The 23,965-nt window shown below is 31.2% G+C and overlaps 1 protein-coding gene across 1 annotated transcript in view; it reads left to right on the top strand.

The window, feature by feature from the left end:
- LOC127726804 (scavenger receptor cysteine-rich domain superfamily protein-like) overlaps positions 1-13,735 on the top strand; it is a 47,664-nt gene extending 33,929 nt beyond the window's left edge. The window contains exons 8-9 of the mRNA XM_052234258.1: positions 9,605-9,661; positions 13,539-13,735. Of these exons, the coding sequence (XP_052090218.1) occupies positions 9,605-9,661; positions 13,539-13,735 (254 nt within the window). The remainder of the gene's footprint in view (positions 1-9,604; positions 9,662-13,538) is intronic.
- Positions 13,736-23,965: the final 10,230 nt, after the last annotated feature.

Here is a 23,965-nt window from a genome sequence, read left to right as displayed (position 1 = left end):
GAGACAAATTTCTGTGTCAACAGCTTATTTGACAAAAACAACAGCAATTAACACAATTGTCACAAGTTGGAGTTCAAGTTTTTGGTAATACCATTTATGTCCAGAACATATCTTTAGATAGCATGAATCATGTGAATAGTCTATATCGAATATTTTTTTAAATAGTTTATATAACTATCTACCTACCCCATTTGTGTTCCAGTCAGTAAACAATTCCTGTATATATTATATGATTTTGTTTGCCTAATCTTACTTGTCTTATAGCACACACTTTTAATGTTACAGTGAAATATTCTTGATAGTTGATAAGAAAAAAGATTAAGCAATACCTGCATGTGTCTGCTTTACCTAAGGATATTAAAAATTATGTGTCATAAAAGCCTAGTGAAGGTATAAACTGAAAACTTAAAATGTTTTAAATTTGTTCTGTATTGTTTAAAAAAAAATGACCACTGAGGGCTGTTCCATAAAAACATGCATGGTACCCCGGGAAGGTACTTTCAAAATTGGGGAAACATCTGTAGGGCAAATTTAAATTTCTCTTGCACTTTTACTGTATAAAAACACTCACCCATAGTGATTTTGAAGTGCCTTCCTCATGTATGTTTTTAAGGAACAGCCCTGAGAAAATGATGTATGAAGTCAGTTGTAATTAACTGAAGTGACTGTTCTGTATTTTCACAGAAGAAAGCAGTTGACAGCAAAAGCATACTAAGGTTCCTGACAACTGGACTTTCCTATAGATGTTATGATCTGTTTAAGAATATCTGCATAAAAAGCACTGGAAAGATTCCAGCATCCAAATTTGATGGAATAAAGAGTTTGAAGGAGGAAGATGCATTATTTTGTCTCAACAAACTCTCAAGTAGCAACCTTCAAAGAAAAGATTTGCAGAAATGTTCCTGCTTGTGTCAAAGCAAGCAATAAAAACCAAAATAGGTATTTCTTTAAAACTTTTAGAATGTAGTTAGATGCAGCATATTCTATGCATGATGTATTATTTCAGTAAACCTGTACTAGCAGTCTACAGAATTGCAGTGAAAATATTCTTATGTTACAGTTCCACAAAATGTTTCTCATCTACCTTTTTTTATTCAGTTCTCAAGAACTGCCTTGGTGGTCTTATATTATCATTTTTGCCTCTTAGCATGCTAAGGAAGGTTGGGGTTCAATCCCTGCTTGGTTGAATCAAAGACTATAAATTAGAATTCACAAAAATACAGCTTCTCCTCAAGTATTTATCAACAAAGAGCAAAGACATGTTGACTAGGAGTAAATTAATGTGGTCCATATAGAGTGACATATTTTTCATGCATACATTGTGAGCAATCAATTTCAAAATCCAGCTCAGTATGAATAAAAGGAAATGTTCGGTACATGTCGATGAGACAGCAACCTAACAACACCAAACAAACCAAAACAACATATGGTCAACAATAGACATGTGTTTATATAATATTGCAAACTCTTAAACTAAAACTGATAAAGATAAAAAGAGAATTTTCAAAGATCTTACTTAGATGACAAATTGAGAATAAGTTTATATAAGGGACCAATATGTTTACATTGATGGTATCTTATATAATTATATAAGAGCTCTATAAACAATATTGTTATAAACATTGTGATGTGAAATCTTGTTTGTAATAAGAATTCTACTGGTACACGCCAAACTTACAAACAAAATCTTTATATTTGTGAAATACTTTGGAAAGGTTTTTATCTCCTCTGGTAGTGAAATCCTAGACCAGAACACCAGTAACACATTCTTGTAGATTATGTTCATTGCTATCCAAGATGTCACTATAGACACAGGCATAGAGAATGAGTTTGCAAATATACACACTGTTTGTCAAAAATCTTTTTGTTTCTTGTTCATCTCGAGGAAATGTAAATTAAGGATTTGATGATAGTTGTGATTTTAATTTTACGTGAATCAAGTTTGAAATTTAGGAATTCAAAAAAGATATCCTTTAGATTTATTTTCTTTTTTACATTTATTATTATTTAAAAGAAAATATTCCCTTGACAAAAAGAAGGATATTTTTTTTTAGATATTTTCTTTGTAGGCATTGTTTAAAAGAGAGGCGAAAGATCTTAAAGGGACATTCAAACTTATAAGTCGAAATTAATATATGACAACACCATGGCAAAAAAATAAAAAAAAAATAAAGACAAACAACAGTACACAAAACACAACATAGAAAACTTAGGACTGAGCAACACAAACCCCACTAAAAACCGAGGGTGATCTCAGGTGCTCTGGAAGGGTAAGCAGATCCTGCTCCATATGTATCACCCGTCGTGTTGCTCATTTAAGTACAAACAAATCTGGTGATAAGTCTAATTTAGTAGGTCACATTCGGGGGAAAAAGGACGGTATTGCGGTTACAACAATTGGAATATATCCGTCATCATCTGTGAAACAGATATTCAATAAGGTCCAACCAACTCTGGATGGCATCCGTAAAATTTACAAAAGGATGATTTCAACTTCACCACTTTGAGCTCTTGTTTTAATAGCTTCCTTGTGAGCAACAACACTCTATCAATGAAACTATGATAGAAAATACAAGCCATAGAATATCGCATTAACCAGGAGATATATGATCCATATGCAGGTGCTGCTGGAATGTTGCTACATAGAAATGAAAAGTTCTCAATTTAAATTGTGTATGACTTATTGGTGTGGATATTGTTAAAGACCTTACAACCTCAAATAAAACAATAACGACAGATTAGAATTATGTTAGACATTCAATATCTATGTCAATTTTTAGTTTATGTTGACTTTATTTTTCAGTTGAGGAAAGATGTAACACTAAATATTAAGTTCCAAACAAAGTTTACCAAAGGTTTTGTTGGCCAGAAACGTTACTTGCTGGGAATTACGTCTGGTTTTATTTCACTGATTGTAATAACAAACAGATTATTTTCACTGATAAAGAGATGAAAAAGCTGGTGTTTTGTAAGTTCTAAATTGTAATAATTTCAAATACCATCAAACACATTATTGTATGTAACTACGATTTTAAGCATGATTTTTAGTTAACCAGATATTCTGAATTTCCAAGCATTCAAAGTTTGTTTGAAACCAAAGTGGTTTTCAATAATGATTTTAAATGCTTGTTCTGTAGATTGATAACAACAATTTACTTTTGTTCTATTTTAGCAGCTACCATTTCGTTTCCTGGATCTACAAATTTTACATCTAATGGTAAGCAAGACAATTAAACTTTTGTTAAGCGGCCAGCTGAAGCCCACCTCTGGGTGCGGGATTTTCTCTCTGTGTTGAAGACCCATTGGTGGCCTTGGGCTGTTTTCTGATCTTTGGTTGGGTTGTTGTCTCTTTGACACATTCCCCATTTCCATTCTCAATTTAAATTAATGGTAATCAAGGATAACTTTGTTTTAAGGTTCCTGTCATACATGTATATACACTTAACTGTAATTGTGTATCCTAGGTATTCCTTTTTACACCCTTTAGGAACTTCTGAAATGACAAAACAATAGTTAATTCTTTTTCAGTATTTACACAGTTCAATACAGTTCGCAATTTTTGCAAAGTTTGCTATATTATATTTCACTCATATTTTTCAACATACCTGACCACAAAAGTTGAAATTTTACACGAAGAAAAATGTTTGGTTCTAGGAAATTCTTCTATTTATGATCATTTTTTTCCCTCACTACCCAGTATATTAACATTAATTTAGAGTACCCGGTATCAAATATAATCTTTTTGTATGTGATCAAGTTTACATGTGTGAAATGTTCTTAGACTAATTATTACATTTTTGAATATTAAAGACAAATGATTTGTTTGCTGAAAAGTGGGATTTTTAAACCCTTTATTTTATTACTTACACAGTCATCACTTTTTGGTAAACTTTATTTATAGAAATTATGATTTTTATCTCACCTGGGACGTAAGTCACTGAAAGCAAGAAATAGGTATTGCTTTTCCAGTGGGTTAGGTGGATGTTAAGTTTTCAGCCTAAGTTAGTTTGATAAGAACTGCCTCTGATAGATCAATGATAATTTATATGAAGTTGCATTAATTAATTTAATTCAGTACATTACAGTTTGCCGACTATTTGGAGGCCCTGCCCCCTAGGACATGGGCCCTGACTTTTTTTTTGCACGCCTACCTAGAAGTCTACTCCTGTATTCGGAAGGAGAAGACTTTCAATTAGTAAGCAATTTTCAATGTTAAGTTTTCTGCTTCATTTACTTTGATAGGAACTACTTCTGATAGATTAATGTTACAAATCATATATCATGTATATAGCCCAGACATGGGGTAATTGAAATATATAATTGTAATTGGCTGTAATTAATTACAATTTCTCAAGTAATTGAATGTAATGTATAATGGAGCATTTTTAGCTCACCGGGGTCAGAAGGGCCCCATGTGAGCTTATGTCATCACTTGGCGTCCGTCGTCATCCGTCGTCTGTCGTCGTCGTCTGTAGTCGTAAACTATTTAAAAAATCTTCTCCTCTGAAATTACTTGGCCAAATACCTTCAAAATTTAACTAAATGTTCCTTAGGGTATCTAGTTTATAAATTGTATCCGAAGTTTTGATCCATCAGACGAATCGAACAACCCATTGTTGGGTTGCTGCCACCGAATTGGTAGTTTTAACAAAATTTTGCAGTTTTTTGTTATTATTTTGAATATTATTATAGATATATATATAAACTGTAAGCAGCAATAATGTTCAGCAAAGTAAGATCCACAAAAAAAGTTGATATGACCATAATAGTCAATTGACCCCTAAAGGAGTTATTGCCCTTTAAAGACAATTTTACACAATTTGTTCATCAAGTTTGCTAAAATTAAAAAATCTTCTCCTCTGAAACTATTGGGCCAATTACCTTCAAACTTTAACTAAATGTTCCTTAGGGTATCTCGTTTATCAATTGTATCCGAAGTTTGTATTCATCGACAAACATGGCCGCCATGGCTAAAACTAGAACATAAGGGTCAAATGCAGTTTTTGGCTTATATCTCAAAAACTAAATCTTTGAGAGCAAATGTGACGGAGTAAAATTGTTTAGTTGGTCAAGATCTATCTGCCCTGAAATTTTCAGACGAATCGAACAACCCATTGTTGGGTTGCTGCCACCGAATTGGTAGTTTTAACAAAACATAATTTTGTTATTATTTTGAATATTAATATAGATATATATAAACTGTAAGCAGCAATAATGTTCAGCAAAGTAAGATCTACAAATAAGTTAATATGACCATAAATGTCAATTGACCCCTTAAGGAGTTATTGCCCTTTAAAGACAATTTCACACAATTTGTTCATCAAGTTTGCTAACATTTACAAAATCTTCTATGAAATACATGTGAGCGATTCAGGCTCTTAAGAGTCTCTTGTTTCAATAACAAGTAATTGAAAGTAATGAATTACAAAGCCAAAATTGTCTGTAATTGACAATTACATTTCAATTACAACTCAATTACATTTGAAATTTGGGATCAGAAAGATTGAATCTTGTGTTTTCTCAAAAAATTATGAAAAGCCATGACCTTAGCAAATGTAGTTATCTGACAAATCAAAGCCTACACAGTATACCCTCTGTAATTACACAACCATGGAAGATTCTTTATTTTGTAATGAATGAACAAAAAAATAAAAAGAAAAAAAAATATTGTAGAAACATGCCATAATTTGTGTTTAAAAGAAACCATTAGTAAGTCACTGTCTTATACCTTAATTAGCTTGTTACCTACATGTATATTCAGATGGATATTGTTAGACATTGATTTAACATAATCAATTTGAATGGTGGTAAGTCAATCAAAAAATATAACCTCTGGCTATTTGTTTTATCATAAACTATATAATGACTGTCTTTACAACAGTTATGTTTGCATGTTAAACAGGTGTTAAGCCAATTAGAGAGAGATAAATATACCCCTTGGTACATGATTCTTTCTTAAATTAATTAATTGTGATTAAAACTACATTATATTTTTAAAAAAGTCAGACTTTCTAAATCATTTCTTTAGGAAAAAATTATTTTAATAAGTTGTGATCAAAACAAAAAAAAAAAAATCTTATCTATAGGGCTTTCTTCTTGTATCATTTTCAATGAAATACATTAAAACATAAAATTTCAATAGGTAATTAAACAAAATTTAATATTTTCCAAATATTGAATGAGGCTTTTTATCATTTTGCGCATTAAATTAAACCAGACATAGTACATCTAGTCCTAACGATTCCTGATAGACAAAGTAATATGTGCACTTCAGATTTATGTTTGCTTTTTCTTTATTCCCGTAACACACTAGATATTTAACTTTTACTCTTCTTTGATACTGGCTGAATTTGAAAATAGTCACTGTAGATTTCATTTGTTATTACTATAAAGCAATGTATGTTAATTATGTACATATGATAGAATAAATGCATGTTCTAAATTTTCCTTTCAAAAGTAATTGAAGTAATTAATTACATTTGCCGAGTAATTGGAAAGTAATTAATTACATTGTCAAAAAAGTCAAATGAAATGTGTAATTTAATTGAAGATTTTGTAATTGTAATTGAATGTAATTAATTACTTTCAAAAGTAATTGACCCCATGTCTGATGAACATGTATTTATTTTTAAAATGTCGATTGCCATGCACGGATATGGCAAATTATCGTCTTTAAAAAAATAAAAAAAATTCACTAAACGCATCTCTGGTTCAGCTACATGCCCAGACAGCACCGTGTCTAAACCAACCCGGCAAAAAAATGTCTGTACTCGATAGTATCTTATATTCAGTATGATGACGGACAACTTTCGACAGCTAAAAGGTAGGGCTTGTTATTGAATATAAATCACATATTACTATTTTCGATTGCGAAATGTTATATTTTCTACAACCGTTCTAGATTTAGTAAAAATGCATTGCAAACTGACAAAAAGAGTGACCATTGCTTCGATTTCGTTTATCGCCTTCAATGATCAAACTTAAATACAACTTTGCTTTTGAAAGTTTTGCAACAAAAACTGCACAAGTCAGCAACTTCGTCTTGATTGCTTGATTCATTAGTGTAAAGTTTGATGTATTTATTGAAATTTCCTTCATCGCACATGGAATGATCGCTATTTTATTGCTTTTAATGCTTTCCTGTACTAGAGCAATTTCATTCTTCAAAATGCATTTAAAGGTCAATAGCTACTAGAAGTCAACTGATGGTTTCATTCATGAATATTTTGTACACATTGTCTAACTGATAATTCTGTTGTTCAAGATTTTGTCTATAATTATAGTTTAAAGATAAAAGACAGAAACTTTTAAGTCGATACAAAAAATAAATCGCCATTTAAGGGCAATACATGTAACTCTTATAAGAAATCAATTGATCAGTTCGGAAAAGAAGGGATGCTGTTCGTTTATGACGAAAAATTGCATATGGGCAGAAATTTTGACTAGCATTATATCACCTACGGACCCCTCAGTGAGTTGTTGCATGGTTATTTAATGTGCACGCGGCAATGGATTTAATATCTCCCTTCCGATCAGACGGTGCTTTGTAATTATTTATCTCCCATAGCCAAACAGCCGGCCAAATTTAATTAAAATTTAAATTGGCTTATGTGATAAGACCAGGGATGACCATATTTCTTTACCCAGTGAACCCTTGGGGTCAGAGAGGATCAAGATGTTTATTTAATCCGAAAATTGAGTTACTTTTAAAATTTTATTTGAACATTTGTTGATTGTTTATCTCACAACTAGATTGACAGTCGCATTCCAATTATTGTTGACATATTAAATATAAGAAGACAATTCAGGAAAGTGCATCATGATTCTAAAGGACAGAAAGAGATATAGGTTGATGTGTACCAGACAATCATTCCATGGACTTAAATAACTTAAAGCACTCATGCAGTTGAGTTTAAATGATTCTTGTCCTGAAACTTCAAGATGCCCATTATTTATATCGTTAATTTGTTGAAAATAGTCACTGTATATCTCATTTGTTACTACTATAAAGCAATGTATGATAATAATGTACATATGATAGAACAAATGCATGTTCTAAATTTTCCTTTCAAAAGTAATTGAAGTAATTAATTACATTTGCCAAGTCAAATGTAATGTGTAATTTAATTGAAGATTTTGCAATTGTAATTGAATGTAATTAATTACTTTCAAAAGTAATTTACCCCATATATTATAGCAGAATTAAATACGTTAATTCATAAAAGGCGTGCTATATATATAACAAATACAGCGGTGGGCTGTATGCAGCTGCCAACAGTTTCCGCGCATAACCATTATGAGTTTTTCAACCAATGCTTTTCATATTTTAAATATATTTTACAGATGTTACCTCATGTTGTTTCTGTGCATATGTTGTTACTGATGACTAATTGGAGGTCAAGTTTGATATTGGCTATTTCACTTCTAAATTTAAGTTCATGACATGTGATCCTTTTAGGTTCGAAAATATGAACAGAATGTTGCCTGTCAAACAAGCCTGAAGTGCCATACTTTGAAAAACATCATTTCATTGGTACTAGCTACCCTCTTAATACCAACAATGGCTACCTTCATAATACAAAAAATGTGACCTTGACCAAACTGGAATTCATGTTTTCTTGCACTTTTTTTTAAAGTAAAGTGGATAGCAACCATATATTTACAAAATCAAAGTAAAAGGCTTTTTATGACACCCAAAGTGTCCTCTGTAAACAGAACGAGGCAGATTATCTCCGTTATTTTACAGAAAAGTCTCTACAAACCATACATTTTTGGAATCAGGATTAAATTAAATTTCAAACGAGACTGGAAGTGACCTTTTCAAACCAGAGGTAGCCAATTTTCTCCATTTTTTTAAGGAAAATACATAGAAACCATATATTTTCAGTATCAGGGTGAAATAAACTGTTTTCTGACACCTTCATTGTCTATGTTTTTATGTGTTTTTTTTCAGGAAACCCAAATTTAGAGTGGAAAAATCTTATTTTGTTCTCTGAATAATTGGTTATGATTGTTATTTTATTCAAATGTTTACTTTTTCAGATTTAAATGATGCAATAGATGTTTGTCCAATTTTAGAAAAGATCAGTTAAACTACTGGAGAAGGTGAAAGGATTGGTGAAAATACTGAAAATGGTAAATATTCTGAATTTTTACGACATCAAATCAGCTTAAAGACTGTATGGGTGACCGTGGCTTTTTTACAAATTTTCGAGATGGCCACCACACACTGAAAAATTGAAGATACAATAAGGCTGAAGTTTTTATCAAAATGTTAAGATCTCTTAGTTTTTAATACAGCAGGGCCCTTAGAGATAGTTTCCATCTCATTGATATCTAGTTTACCAGAGTGCAGATGTTTTTTGAATATGACAGTTAAATTTTTCCTTTATGCAACAATCTTTTTTCTGGTGCTTTGCTGTTATTTCGATAATTATTTTTGAAATGATTAATTACTGATCAAACAGACTTAAGGTGTGTGAAAAAAAGTTTCAGCTTCATAATGCAAAGTTAAAATAAGTTTAATTATAACAAGTATTTGTTCACAGTGGATTAAGATGTATTAAAGCTAATTTAAACAAGATTCATATTATTTTCATTTCAGATACAACTACAGGAATTGATAATGATTCATCAACAAAAGATAAAAATTCAGAAACAGGTAAATAATCTTTAAGTAAATTTAAGAAATCAATGAACCGGTTTATTCAATTTCAATTAAGCACAACAAATCTTATATTCACTATTTGGACACCTTAGGGCCAATGTTGGTTCGTGTTGACACTTAAAATCCCTAGAAAGTATAGGAGGTAAATGATTATCATATTTAATGCCCTTGATGCTTCCAATATTAAAATGAAAATTCCACTTAATAAAATCGCTTTAGGAAGTATGGTCTAGCTTATGAGTTTTTTTCTCACCTGGCCCAAAGGGCTATATGAGCTTATGCCAATACTTGGCCTCCGCCGATGTCCATCGTCTGTCGTCGTCGTCATAAACTATTTCAAGAATCTTCTCCTCTTAAACTACTGTGCCAAATACCTTCAAACTTTAACTGAATGTTTCTTAGGGTATCTAGTTTGTAAATTTTATCTGAAGTTTTGATCCATCAACAAACATGGCCGCCATGACTAAAAATAGAACATAAGGGGCAAATGCAGTTTTTGGCTTATATCTCAAAAACTAAAGCATTTAGAGCAAATCTGAATGGGTAAAAATGTACAATTGGTCAAGATCTATCAGCCCTGAAATTTTCAGACAAACCAAACAACTTATTGTTGGGTTGCTGCCACTAAATTGGTAATTTTATGGAAATGTTACAGTTTTTGGCTATTATCTTGAATATTATTGAAAATAAAAATAAGCTGTAAATAGCAAAAATGTTCAACAAAGTAAGATCTACAAAAAAGTTAATAAGACAAAAATTGTCAAATGACCCCTTAAGGAGTTATTGCCCTTTAAAGACAATTTTACACAATTTGTTCATCATGTTTGTTAACATTTAAAAATCTTCTCCTCTGAAACTACTAGGCCTAATACTTCTAAACTTTGACTGAATGTTACTTAGGGTAACTGGTTTATAAATTGTATCCGAAGTTTCGATCCATTAACAAACATGGCCGCCATGGCTAAAATAAGAACATAGGGATCAAATGCAGTTTTTGGCTTTTATTTCAAAAAGTATAGCAGTTAGAGCAAAAGTGACAGGGAGTTAAAGTGATGAATAAGTCAAGATATATCTGCTACGAAATTTTCTGACCAATTGAATCACCAATAGTAAGTTTACTGTTGGAAATAGTTTATTCATATGAAATTTTACTGTTTTTGGTTTAAATCTTTAATATTATAATAGAAAGAGAGAAAGTATTAATGGCAAAAATGTTCAGCTAAGTAGGATCTACAAATAAGGTAATTGATCAACAAAAAAAAAAAGAGTAAAATCACAAAAATACTGAACTCCGAGGAAAATGCAAAACGGAAAGTCCCTAATCAAATGGCAAAATCAAATGATAAAACTCATCAAACGAATGGACAACAACTGTCATATCCTGACTAGGTACAGGCAATTTCAAATGTAGAAAATGATGGATATAACCTGGTTTTATAGCGCTTAACCTCTCACTTGTATGACAGTCGCATCAAATTCCATTATATTTACAACGATGCGTACACAAAACAGACATAATAGGTAACATTGTCAAAATATGAGTACAGCAGTCATCACTGTGTTACAATCTCAAAACAAACAAAACATTTAACAAAGAAGCACAAAAAACATCTATCAAATTTAACAACCACATTCATTGCTTACTTATATATGTATTATTAATCAACCCATAAAGGATTGAAATATTTAAAGTCCTGTGACTGCATTCACATCTACTTTTAGTGTAGATTCGCGTGTTTGACGCCAGAAAATGTAAACGTCACACAGGAACAAATATATAAAATAATTTTGTCATTCAAAGTATTTTCAAAAATTGTAATTTCACATGAGATGGTGGTATACAGGGTTGAAAAATCAAAAGTTTTAGTTCGAACTAATTTCAGAAAAAGACGGAGATCTAAAATTATCCAGAAGTTCTTTAGAATTTTTAAGAATCCACATATGGTTAATACCACAACGCGAGTAAAATAATTTTGTCGTTCAAAGTATTTTCAAAATTATAATAGAACAATAACAAAATGGTGGGATCTTTAAAAGTACAGAGCCACATCATATGACCAAAGAAACACATAAAGACACACGTACATAACACACCAACAAAAATGAAAGATAATACAAACACATTGACAGGATGTATAAGTACCAAGCTATGTCAAATGGATATCACAAAAAACAGACCAAACAGTAAAAGTAATATTAATAGTAGAACAAAGACAAAAAAAGAACAATATAACACGATATTAAGATGATAAGCAATGTCAGTCAAAATAGTCAATTGACTCTTTAAGGAGTTATTACTTTTGAAAAGTTTATTTTTTACATTTTTTCGTGCAAGTCTATTACTTTTTCATAAATCTTCTTCTCTAACACTACTGGGCCAAATACTTCCAAACTTTTAACTGAATGTTCCTGAGGGCATCTAGTTTATAAATTGTATCCAAAGTTTTGATCCATTAACTAACATGGCCGCCATGGCTAAAAATAGAACATAGGGGACAAAAGCAGTTTTAGGCTTATATCTCAAAAACTACAGCAGTTAGAGCAAAAATGAAAGGGAGTTAAAGTAATAAATAGGTCATGATCTACCTGTTATGAAATTTTCAGACAAGTTCGACAACTAATTGTTGGGTTACTGTTGGAAATAGTTTATTTTTATTAAATTTTACTGTTTTGGGTTATTTTCTTTAATATTATAATAGATAGAGAGAAAGTATAAATGGCAATAAATGTTCAGCTAACTAAGATCTACAAATAAGTCAGCATGATCAAATTAGTCAATTGACATCTTGAGGAGTTTTTGCCCTTAAAACGGTTTTTTTTTTCATTTTTTGTGAGTCTTATTATTTTTTTCAAAAATCTTCTTCTCTGAAACTACTTGGCCAAATACTTAAAAATTTTAATTGAATGTTCCTTAGGGTATCTAGTTTATAGATTGCATTCAAGGATTCGATCCATTCAAAATCATGGCGTCAGTTTCTAAAAATAGAACATATGGTTCAAATGAAGTTTTTGGCTTTCATCTCAAAATCTAAAGCAGTAAGAGCAAAACTGACAGAGGTGAAAGTGTTAAACAGGTTTAGATCTACCTGTCAACTAATCTTCAGACCAATAGGACAACTTATTGTTGGGTTACTGTCCAGAAGAAGTTAATTTTTAGGAAATTTTACAGTTTTGGGCTATGTATTATCTTTAATATAATTATAGAAAGAGAGAAAGTGTAAATGACAAAATTGTTCAGCAAAGTAAGATCTACAAATAGGTCAAATGCCTGAAACTGAAATTTCAGCAGAGCGATATCAGGCTCTCATGAGCATTTTTTTATTATTGTTTAGTGTACAGAACCTGCATTCTTATTGATACATATATAAGTGTTGAACTTATCCACTGAAATATATTAAGAAGCATATTTTATATTTATTGACTTGGTATGAGTGGAATAGTAAGTTTATTGTCCCCTGAGGTGCAACTATTTTGTGTTTTTGGCATCCTTGTCCTTAATTAATTCTTCCAGATCTCCATCGGAAAGCGATGCAAATCGCCCTGATTGAGCCATGATCCTGTCGTCTGATGTGACTTGATGTGTGTTCGAATGACTTGGGAATCGAGGTTAATAATTGAGATGAATTAAGATAGTCTTGAATGAATTGTTAAAAATCCGTGAGCCAATCATGTAGTTATTTTTAACTATGCTTAAATAATCCAAGTATAAGTTGATGCAAATATAAGATATAGTTCCAAAGTATTGGCAAAGTAAGAAGTATTATCTGTTCATGATATTTCATGTGATTTAAGAAAGTGTTAAACTTTCAAAAGCAATGTATTTGCATTGTAAAAGTTTTTTTAGTCAGTAAAATAAATTTATCTTTTTTAGGAAGAAAAAGATCAAGTTCTGCTTCAGAAAATGAAAAAGTGGATACAACAGAATCCAAGAAGTGTAAGAATACAGTAAGAATGACTGAAATTGGTACTATTAAAAACTTGAAAAGATATGTAGATAAAACAGAGAAAGAAAGAAAAAGAAAAACAGATATGTCTAAAGAACTTATAAAAAATATATGTAATATGTGATTAATTAAATGAGTTCATCTGAAATGAAAACAACAAATTAGGGTTACTTTGTGTCATCTATCACATAAGTTGTATGTATATCTATTTTTATGATTAAACTATGGTAATGCAAACTATTGTAAATATTTTTTTCTAATTTATGAGAATCAAGAATAAGAAAATGAAAAAAGCTTGTAAAGTTAGGATATATATAAATATATTTATATATAACAAAAAACCTTCAAGAAAATCTAGACCTTTTGATCAGTCGTGCAGTTCTATGACAGCAGAACTGTATTTATGATATAGTAGCAACTTTAACATTATTATGACCAATATCAAAGTCAACAATAGAAATCGTGAATGAGAACACATGGCTTTGTATTAATTCTGTGAGGCTTGAATTTACATTATTTATCTAAAGTTTCTCAATACAGTCAAGGTATGGCATGGCTACAAAGTTTCTCAAGTCAACTATTTTTTAATATTAAAAGTTTTTTCCATCAAGTAAATGAGTCTGTATTACAAACAAACCAGTATATTGCACATTTCTTTCCATAAAGTTCATATATTTTCAGTTATGCACATAAAAATCATAACTTTATGTACTGTTTTTTCATTGTGTATTGTATTCACCCCTTTTTAGTCCAAGAAACATTAGAAAAAAAAATTCCTTGTGTATAACACAGGGACATACTCAGAAAAGTCACAACTTCAAATTCAGTAAAGTTTTCTTGAGCCTGATTTTTCAGCAAGAAATTGATATATATAAAGAAAATTAAAGTCAAACATGAACTTGATTTTTACAATAATATATATAGATATAATCCTTTTACTTAATAATTCTGCTGGGATATCAAGTTGTACGACTTTGCCCTCAGCAGAGCTATAGAAAAACAGTACATTAACGGGTGTTACACAGACACTTTTTAGATACGGACACTTTTTAGTTGTTACACGGACACTTTATATAAATAGCATCACACGTGTATGATCAGTGAGTTTCATGGGCAAGTTAAATTTTAATTAGATTTGAACTTTTTGTTTCACCGACATATTTCCTGTCTTTTTTTTATTAAATATTTACGTTGGCACCAATAACTATATTTTTTTTCAAACAATTCCAGTATTTTACTATTCATATCAGTACACTAAGGGATTGACCATTTAACTCATGGGCACTTTAAATTTTAATTAGATTTGAACTTTTTGTTTCACCGACATATTTCCTGTCTTTTTTTTTATTAAATATTTACGTTGGCACCAATAACTATATTTTTTTCAAACAATTCCAGTATTTTACTATTCATATCAGTACACTAATGGATTGACCATTTAATTTCAAAAAGGGGGTTATGGTTTTTTCCTAAAAAAATATTCTGATCCCAAATTTTATAAGAAAAAATATATTGTCGTCAAGCAGATGACAAATTAAAGTTATGATTCCTGATTTTCCGAATATCGTATATAATAGTGCTAATTTCGAAAAATAAAAATTATTTGGGTGATAGCGTTAAAAAACTAAATACTTTTCTTACTCAGAAAAAAACAAAACATTCCCACCTTTTGAAGCTAAATGATAGGTCCGTAAATGTATTTTTTTTTCAATATATGGACATGACTAGTATTCTGGACAATGCTGAAAGTAAAGAAATGCAGGTACCGACGTTTATATAAAAAAGACAGGAAATATATGTAAAAAATCAAATCTAATCAAAAGATAAAAAAACCCTATCAACTCACCAATGCACGATTGATCCTATAAATAAAAAGTGTCCGTGTAATACATGTTCAAATAGGCAGCAAATCTTGAAGAAAATCATTCAACTTATATCATCAATTGTGGACGTTAAGCTGCGATTGGATCATATTGTGACACATGTTTAATCCTGGTCAACACTATCAGAGACGTATAAAAACCTATAATAAGCATGAACATTTTAAAACAAATCCAAAATATAAGCCTATATATATCTAATAACAAGACAAAATCCATTTTTTCATAACATTTCATTCATATATATTGAATTCATATATTTGAGAGCAAACGTACGATTTTTATTATTTTTCTAAGGGGGAATGGGGGGTGGATGGAATGGCACATCCTGCATTTTTTCATCAACAAAAAAAAAGGATCAAGCCTGTTTATTTTAAATTTATTATACCCGCTCCCCCTTTTCCGTTTTTCCCCAAATAAAAATGAAATGTTAGCTTGCTTACCTCTGAAATCTTTTTCTTATATTACTTACATGCGAAGTTGCATTTTATAAAGTCTCAAATGTGTACAACATTCATCTTTTACTTGAAATATTTCTTTTTTATAAAATTATTAGATTCTTGAATTTCTTGAGAAAGAATTCTCGGCTGAAGGGAAATGAAAAACTATGTTTGTTTAAACTGTAATTCATATTAACTGGTATATGGCCATTTAAGTTTCTAATCTGTTTAGTTTGCTACCTCTTCTAAATGCAAAATGTACTACTTCTTTCTTGAAACGTTATACAAGTCAGATACAAAACAAAGGTAACAAAAAAACAGGCCGGAAACAACCTGCCGTATAGTTTTTCTGCACTTGAAGTCAGGTCAAGGTCCTCGGCAATCGCCTCGGACCTTCACCTGACTACTCGTGCAGAAAAACTATCCGGCAACGGTTATTACCAGCCAGTTTCTTTGTTACCTTTGTATTGTATCTAATACTTGTCTAATTGTTGAATTGAATAAAAGACAAATATTTGTGTGTAATGATCTTTATACTGTTAGTGTTCAGCCATGATGAAGCAATTATACTCCAAATTGTCTATTTATTGGATTGAATAAACATTGAATTTTGAAGTGTCATAGTCATCATACCATTAGCGTAAAGCCGGGATGAAGAATAGACGTTACAATTCTCCATTTTTTAAAGATTGAATGAAATTTGTTTTTACTTCTGAAAACAATGATAGGAAAAAAAAAAGAAGTAAGGATATATATTTGCATATGTACACATATATAGTTAGAGAAATTAAAGTCAAAGATTCACTTGAAAGATTAAACAAATCATAAGATAGGAAAAAACATTATAATAATCAAACCCCTTCCACTTCTCATAAAGATGATCATGGATTGAAAGAATATTGTAGATTCATTAATGATAGAGATGGAATCTTTTAATTATATCTACTTACAGTGGAGGTACCGTAAATGATATAATAAATGCAGTCTTATAACTTTAATATTTAAGATATGTTGTTGTTTAGTTATATATACAATAGATTAAGTTTTTGTCAATAGATATAGTTTCTTTATTTTTTCTTTGTTCTGTTACATTATCAGCTTATTTGTGAACATTCAGAATTTGTGGATTCTGTTTGGCATCATTAATGTCAAAATATTCTCGCATGGTTTTTAGTGTATCTTTTAACTTATTTTTCTTTACATGAACAATGTGTCTACTCTGATTTTTACAATATATATATATAGATATAATCCTTTTACTTAATCATTCTGCTGGGATATCAAAGTTGTCTAATTATTGAATTGAATAAAAGACAAATATTTGTGTGTAATGATCTTCATACTGGTATTCTGAACCTCGTGGAAAATTGATCCTTGGGTTAAAATACCGCTATTGTAAATTGAACCCCAAATGAGAAATTGCCCCCCTCCCCTTTTGAAAATTGAACCCCATGGAAAATTTACCCCCTGTTTTTTTTTTCATTCTATATGTCTATTGGAACATTAAACATTATTAAAAGCTAAAGGGGTGGGGGTCAAATTTCCATGTAGAAGGTCCTGCTTATTATTTAGTGCATATTTTAATAGTTTGCATTTGTTTAAGATGTACTGAATATAGACATAAAAGACTAACCCAGCTTTCAGAATGTACGTATGCAACACCTTACCATGGTCCTATTACAAACAGCCCTTTCCGTAATTTACCTGTACAACAACAACAGTTAACAGGTGGCAGACCTGGATAATATTATTCCATAGTTTATATGTATTGTTATATACTTATTATGCTAATAAATGATGAGTACACAATTGAATACTATTTGTCTTTATTTTAATCATATATAAGTTACTAGTAGTTGTTGATTTGTTAATGGAAGACATATAATGAAAAATAATAAAACAGAAAAACAAAAGAAGATTTGAAAGGACCAGATTTTGAATCAACATCCCAAAATAAAAATTGTATGTAGTATTTTAGGTCATAAGGTCTATTGATTATTTGATATTTCATTGAAATGTGGTTTCCAAAGTTGTTTTTCGGTATTTATATAACAATTTCGCCTTTTCAAATATAGGCAACAGTAGTTTACCAATGTTCAATTGTCATAATTCGATAATGAGAAAACAAATCCAGGCAACTAACAAAAACTAAGGGAAACGCATCAACCACAAAAGGAAAATAAAGGAACGACAGAAATACTGAACTCCAAGACAAATCTATATGAAAAAAATCGTTAAAATAAACCTGGCAAAAACAAAGGCTCGAAAAGTCATAGAAACGGACCATCTGATAAACAACTGCCATATTCTTGACATGGTACAGGCCATTCTTCAAGAAAAATAATGTCATTTTAACCAGGTTGAGGTGTTTATATTGTTTGTTATTGTCTTGATTGGTTATGGTGTTTCATGTAGTTTGTTGAATGTGTTGCTGTGTTGCTTATCGTTTTTGTAACTCATCTGACAAAAGAGTACGTGACCCTTTTCCATTAATGTTATATAGTGGACTGATACTTTCTTTGTAAGTGTATTTAAGTTTCTCAACATAACAGTTTTATTCGATATTTTCCTCCTTTTAAAGCCAATAACTCAGAAATGGAATAACTTTTATAGTAAGTTTTTTGTTTTATGATTGCCAATTGTCTACTATTCAGCAAAAGACACAAGGATATGAATAACTAGAGATTACAGTATAACCTACACCATGAAAAAAACTCATTGATCGTATTCAAAGCTGTAACAGTCATGAATAACATTTAGAGAAACAGTTCAAATGGGAAAAGCAATTAATGAGATCAGGCCAAATAAAGCAAACAGAATATCAGGACCATATCATTTCAGTCATCAATACAAGTGTACTCTCGAGATAAAAGATCAATTTCAACGCGTGAATAAGCCATATATTCCAAGTATAAAACATCAGTACGCGTTATAGACCTTAGCACATAATGGGTTTGTTTTTATGTAAAAAATAAAAATTGATAGCATGTAGAATTTACATTCCATTTCATAAACATGTCTTCGAAGCGCTTTTCTGGGTGTTCCTTCATCAGGAGCGCTCAAATGAGTTATCGTTGCCAAAATTTTGAAATGTCGAGTTATGTTAAGAGCTGTATAACTAAATAGGAACTTTTGCTAGGGGAACTTAAGTTTCTTCATACTAAATTTATCAAATTGAAAATTTTAAGAAAGGTGTGTTATATATCATGTTTAACTTAGTACCGAAGCAATGAATACTAAGCTGATGATACCCTCGGGGTCTAATATTCCACTAGCAGTGGTAATGACCAAATGCTAGTAAAATGGAAATAACACAATAAAAAGAATACAAAGCGCTTTTCTGGATATACGAAGTAAATGGTCATTGTCATACACAACACAAAATAATAACGCTTACTTGGGTGCATATCATTTTATTTGTTTTGATTTGCACTAATCTCTTCAAGTTGACATTCTTCATACACCAGCAGATAAGAAGGCAAGCTTAAGTGGAAGGTTGGGAATTAAAAATATATAATCTACACTAGAATGGTGAACATGCATGCGTAGCTGAAATATCAAAAATATGTCGGTATAGAATCTGTTAATATCAGAGCAGTTAAAATGAAATTAGAAATATATTCGTAAAAGTATTCAACCGTTTGGGAGACGAAAGGTTAATCACAAAAGCGCTTTTAACATTGAACTCACCTAAACGTTTGAAAAGTTCTAGATTCATCGTTTATTTAAAGCGTTTGAAAGATAAAGAATTTTAAGGATTACAAAATGGCGCAAATTTATATGTTAATCTATGATTATATGACAAAACATCAACTGTTTGTGTTTTATAAATAGAAATGCGAATGTTATTTAAGAGAAAGAAGCAAACCATGACAGGAGGAGAAATCAGGAATCTTAAATGTTAGTATTTCTTTATATATTTGACTTGTTTGGCTAGTTTGTATATGTATGAGAAAGTGTAAACAAAGTATCTTTGGTATAAATATGCTCGTGTACAAGTTCTTTAGCTGGTATATATGTTCAAACAGCTCGATCAATTGTCGGTTGTTGTTTATTTGCAAGTATACAATTTCTCGTATTTTCAAATAACTTTTGGACATCTTCACTCGCCTGTCCAAAGTCAGAAACCCTCTAGGTTTGTCTTGACTAAATCTTAATGGTTTATATATTGTCCGTAGAACAAACAACATATAATATATGGACACACAATATAATATACAATACTGCCTGGTACAAAATATGAATTTTAGTAAACAAGAGGTGGATGATATCAAAGGCATAATCATAATTCATTTGGCGAAAATACCGTGTAAAAAAGCGTGAAATTATACATATAGTTTAAGCAATACCATCCCACCAAAAGCCGATTTGTATTATTCATGATACCATTCAGCATGTTCATATAAAAAAGAAGATGTGGTATGATTGCCAATGAGACAACTCTTCACAAGAGACCAAATGACACAGAAATTAACAACTATAGGTCGCCGTACGGCCTTCATCAATGAGCAAAGCCTATACCGCATAGTCAGCTATAAAAGGTGTTAAGGCCAATTCATGAATACGGTAGCAAATGCGGTTCTTGTGCTTGTTTTGTAACCTACTTATTTGAACTTTGGTGGATAGTTGTCTCATTGGCATTCATACCACATCTCCTTTTTTATATTGTATACACGTACCTGTGATTTTCTAAATCAAGACAAAATATACACAAAATCTCATCTGTGAAATTGTTTACATTTTACTTTATCAAATATACAATTGAATTAATTGTAATTTATAAAAAGTTTAAACTAAAACTTTAGCAATGTATATCATGTAACTTAAACACAATATAAGAACCTGTTCAAGTTGCTAAAATGGCTAAAATTTTAGCTGAGTAAATTGAATCGTTTCTTTGGCAGCTTAAATTTCAGCCGTGAGAGTTTTGAATTCAAAATTTCAGTAAGCTAAAAATTTAGTTTTATTACATAAATGTATTGTGTATTATATGGTATAAAAAGGGAATGCTAAAGTTATATCAATCATATTATTTGTTTTCTTTTATTGCAGGATGATTTTAAAGCTGTTGTGAATTTTCTTTTTCTTTTTTCTTTAATAGATAAACTGTATTTAGCTTTATTATTGAAAAGCTTGATGCAATTTCTCTAACACAAAAGAAAATCAAGTTTTTCGACAAAGATGCGAAGTGTTTCTCCTTTATAACATGGTTCTTCAAAAAGATATATGTAAGTATTCAAACATTAATATAAACTCACAGATTTTTAGCTAGATATTTTGAAAACCCATAGACATTTGGCCTTTTTGCAAAGTCTTAAAACAAAACATTTTGAGAATGAAAATTGCAGTTTCTCAATATTTATTGCAGTCCGTTTTGAGAGAAAACAAATCCGGGTTCTAAACCAAAACCGAGGGAAACACATCAACTATAAGAGGAAAACAAATGAATAACAGGAACACCAAAGTGCAACAAAAACAAACGCCAATACACATAGAAACGAACTATATGATAACAACTGCCATATTCCTGACTTGGTACAGGTCATTTTAAGAAAAAATGGTGGGTTGAACCTGGTTTCATGGCATGCCAAACCTCCCGCTTTATGACAATGTTACAAAATATTGCTAAAACACTACGTGACAGAAATACAGAACAAACACACGCAAGAACATTCATAACAGAGAAACGCACAAACAAATAATATAATAGTCGACACAACATGCAAACCACAGAACAACAACGAACATATTCCATCAAAGAAAAACACCATAGAATATCAAATACAGTGACGCGCTTACGTAACTAACATGCAATCTCGAACATAATACAATTATTTTCACAATATTCGTCCAAATAATTTACATGCCAATGATGGTATGGAAAGGCAATTTTATAATTATTTGGACTACAAACGATAAGACATAACAGATTATCCAATCGAAACCATAACAGAAACATCAATATAATTCCATTAAAGTTGGATGTACAAAACACCGAGACACGTCGCACAGCAATGCAAATTCATATTCAGTATACCAGTTATATTCGGGAATATGATAATGATGGTATTGAAAGGCAATTTTATAATAATATGGACAACAAACGATACGACACAAAACATTATTCAACAGAAACCATAACCAAAAACATCAAAAACATATACATGAATGTTGGATGTACAAAATACCGAGACACGTGGTATAGCAATGTAAATTAACTCTCGGTATAACAATCATATTCGGGGATAGGTCACGTTTGGAACTTCGCATACAGAGGACATAGATGTTAACCATAATCTAAGACGTGATAAAAATGTCATCAGTTAGTTTTGACACAGACACATCGTATAGATCAACCAATTCGTGGTGGTGTCCGTAAAATTTACGGAGTGTCATTTTTTATCTTTCCTCCTCATAACCCTATTGGAGCAGTTTCTGCGTAAGGAACACACTCCTGTATATGAACATGCACGAGCATACCGTTTCAATTGAGATATGTACACACCATACGACGGAGCAGAGGGTATGTTACTGCAGAGAAATGGGAAATTGATAATTGGAAAGTTGAAATCATCCCGTTTGTCATAGATTTTAGTGTGAAATCGTCTTCCTGTGTCAATATTGAGGAAAAGATCAAGGTTTGAAACAGTCCTTCTTGTATCAGTACAATCCTTAATTTCAAGATCACTGGGGTATATGAGATGCAAGTACTGACTGAAATATGAGTAATTCAGTGATAGTACATCATCAATATATCTGAAAGAAAATTAAAGAACTTTGCAAGGTGCTTTTTTTTTTGTCTTTTAGAAGGTTTCGAATGAAATCTGCTTCAAACGAGTACAAAACAAGCCGGCCAGAAGGGGTGCACAATTAGTACCCATTGGAATACAAACTGTCTGTTGAAATATCAGTCCTCCAAACTCAACAAATATATTGTCGATTAAAAAGTCCAGCATTTTGATAATATCATCTTCACTGTATTTTCTGATAGAATCAGTGTGGTTCTTTACAAAATAAGAACTATTATAACCCAAAACAAGAAATTTATATCTACGATGCCCATTTTTATAGAAAAAGACCTGTTTAATGAGATGGTGAAGTCGATCTTTCAATTGAGCATGTGGAATAGTAGTGTAAAGCGTAGACAAATTAAAGGTCTTAATGTTGCTGCAAAATTGCAGTGATTGTGATCTGAGATTTAGCAAAGGATCTTTAAAATTTTTGAGAATCCACATCTGATTGACACCACTGGTTGAATATATCTCATTACAATATTTTTGAAGGCCATCTTTTACTGTAGAAAGAATAGTAGTCAACACTTTATAAAGATGTTTAGATGATCGTTCTGTATACGGAGTTTTATGGAGTTTTGGTATCCAGTATAATGACTGGAGATTTTCATCGTTTTCTTTAATGTTTATTCTATATTAAATAAGGACAGATTTGTGATTTTGTAAAATTTCATCCTTTGTAAATGATGTTACAGAATACCAGTTGTGCTGTTTATTCCAAGCTCTTCTCTGAGGCATTGCAAATAATGGTTTTTACATACAAAGACATAATTATTGGAGGCTTTATCTGCTGGAACAACGACATATTTGTCATGCAAAGAGGATAAAGCATCCACAAGGTCCGGGTTCTGGAATGGGTTAGAAACCCTTGTGCTCTCATAGTATATCGTAGTTTCTGAATGCGCTTCTGAGTGCATTATCGAATAGCTTTGATTCATTCAGACAAAGTGTCTAGTTCTTGTTCGTCTGGTTCGCGCTTTACCCATTTTCTAGCATAGTCCTCAACTGCACCCATCAGTAATCTGAAGTTTGTTTTCCAGTTGATGGGCTGGGGAATTCTGTATTTTGGTCCCTTCGCTAACAACTCTCTTAGTTGTTCATTGGTAACGATTCCAAGGTCGCCAGTAATTACATGACCAGCTGGACTATAATGGTATGTTGACGATGCACATGAGCAATCGGGAGGTTTGGATTTTACATCTTTGAGGTAAAAGGCCTTTAAAACCCTCTTATGGTTGAAAAT

The sequence above is a fragment of the Mytilus californianus genome, unplaced genomic scaffold, assembly GCF_021869535.1.
Source record: "Mytilus californianus isolate M0D057914Y unplaced genomic scaffold, xbMytCali1.0.p SCAF_18, whole genome shotgun sequence".
NCBI classification, from domain to species: Eukaryota; Metazoa; Mollusca; class Bivalvia; order Mytilida; family Mytilidae; genus Mytilus; species Mytilus californianus.
This window is presented reverse-complemented; position numbering and strand designations above follow the sequence as displayed.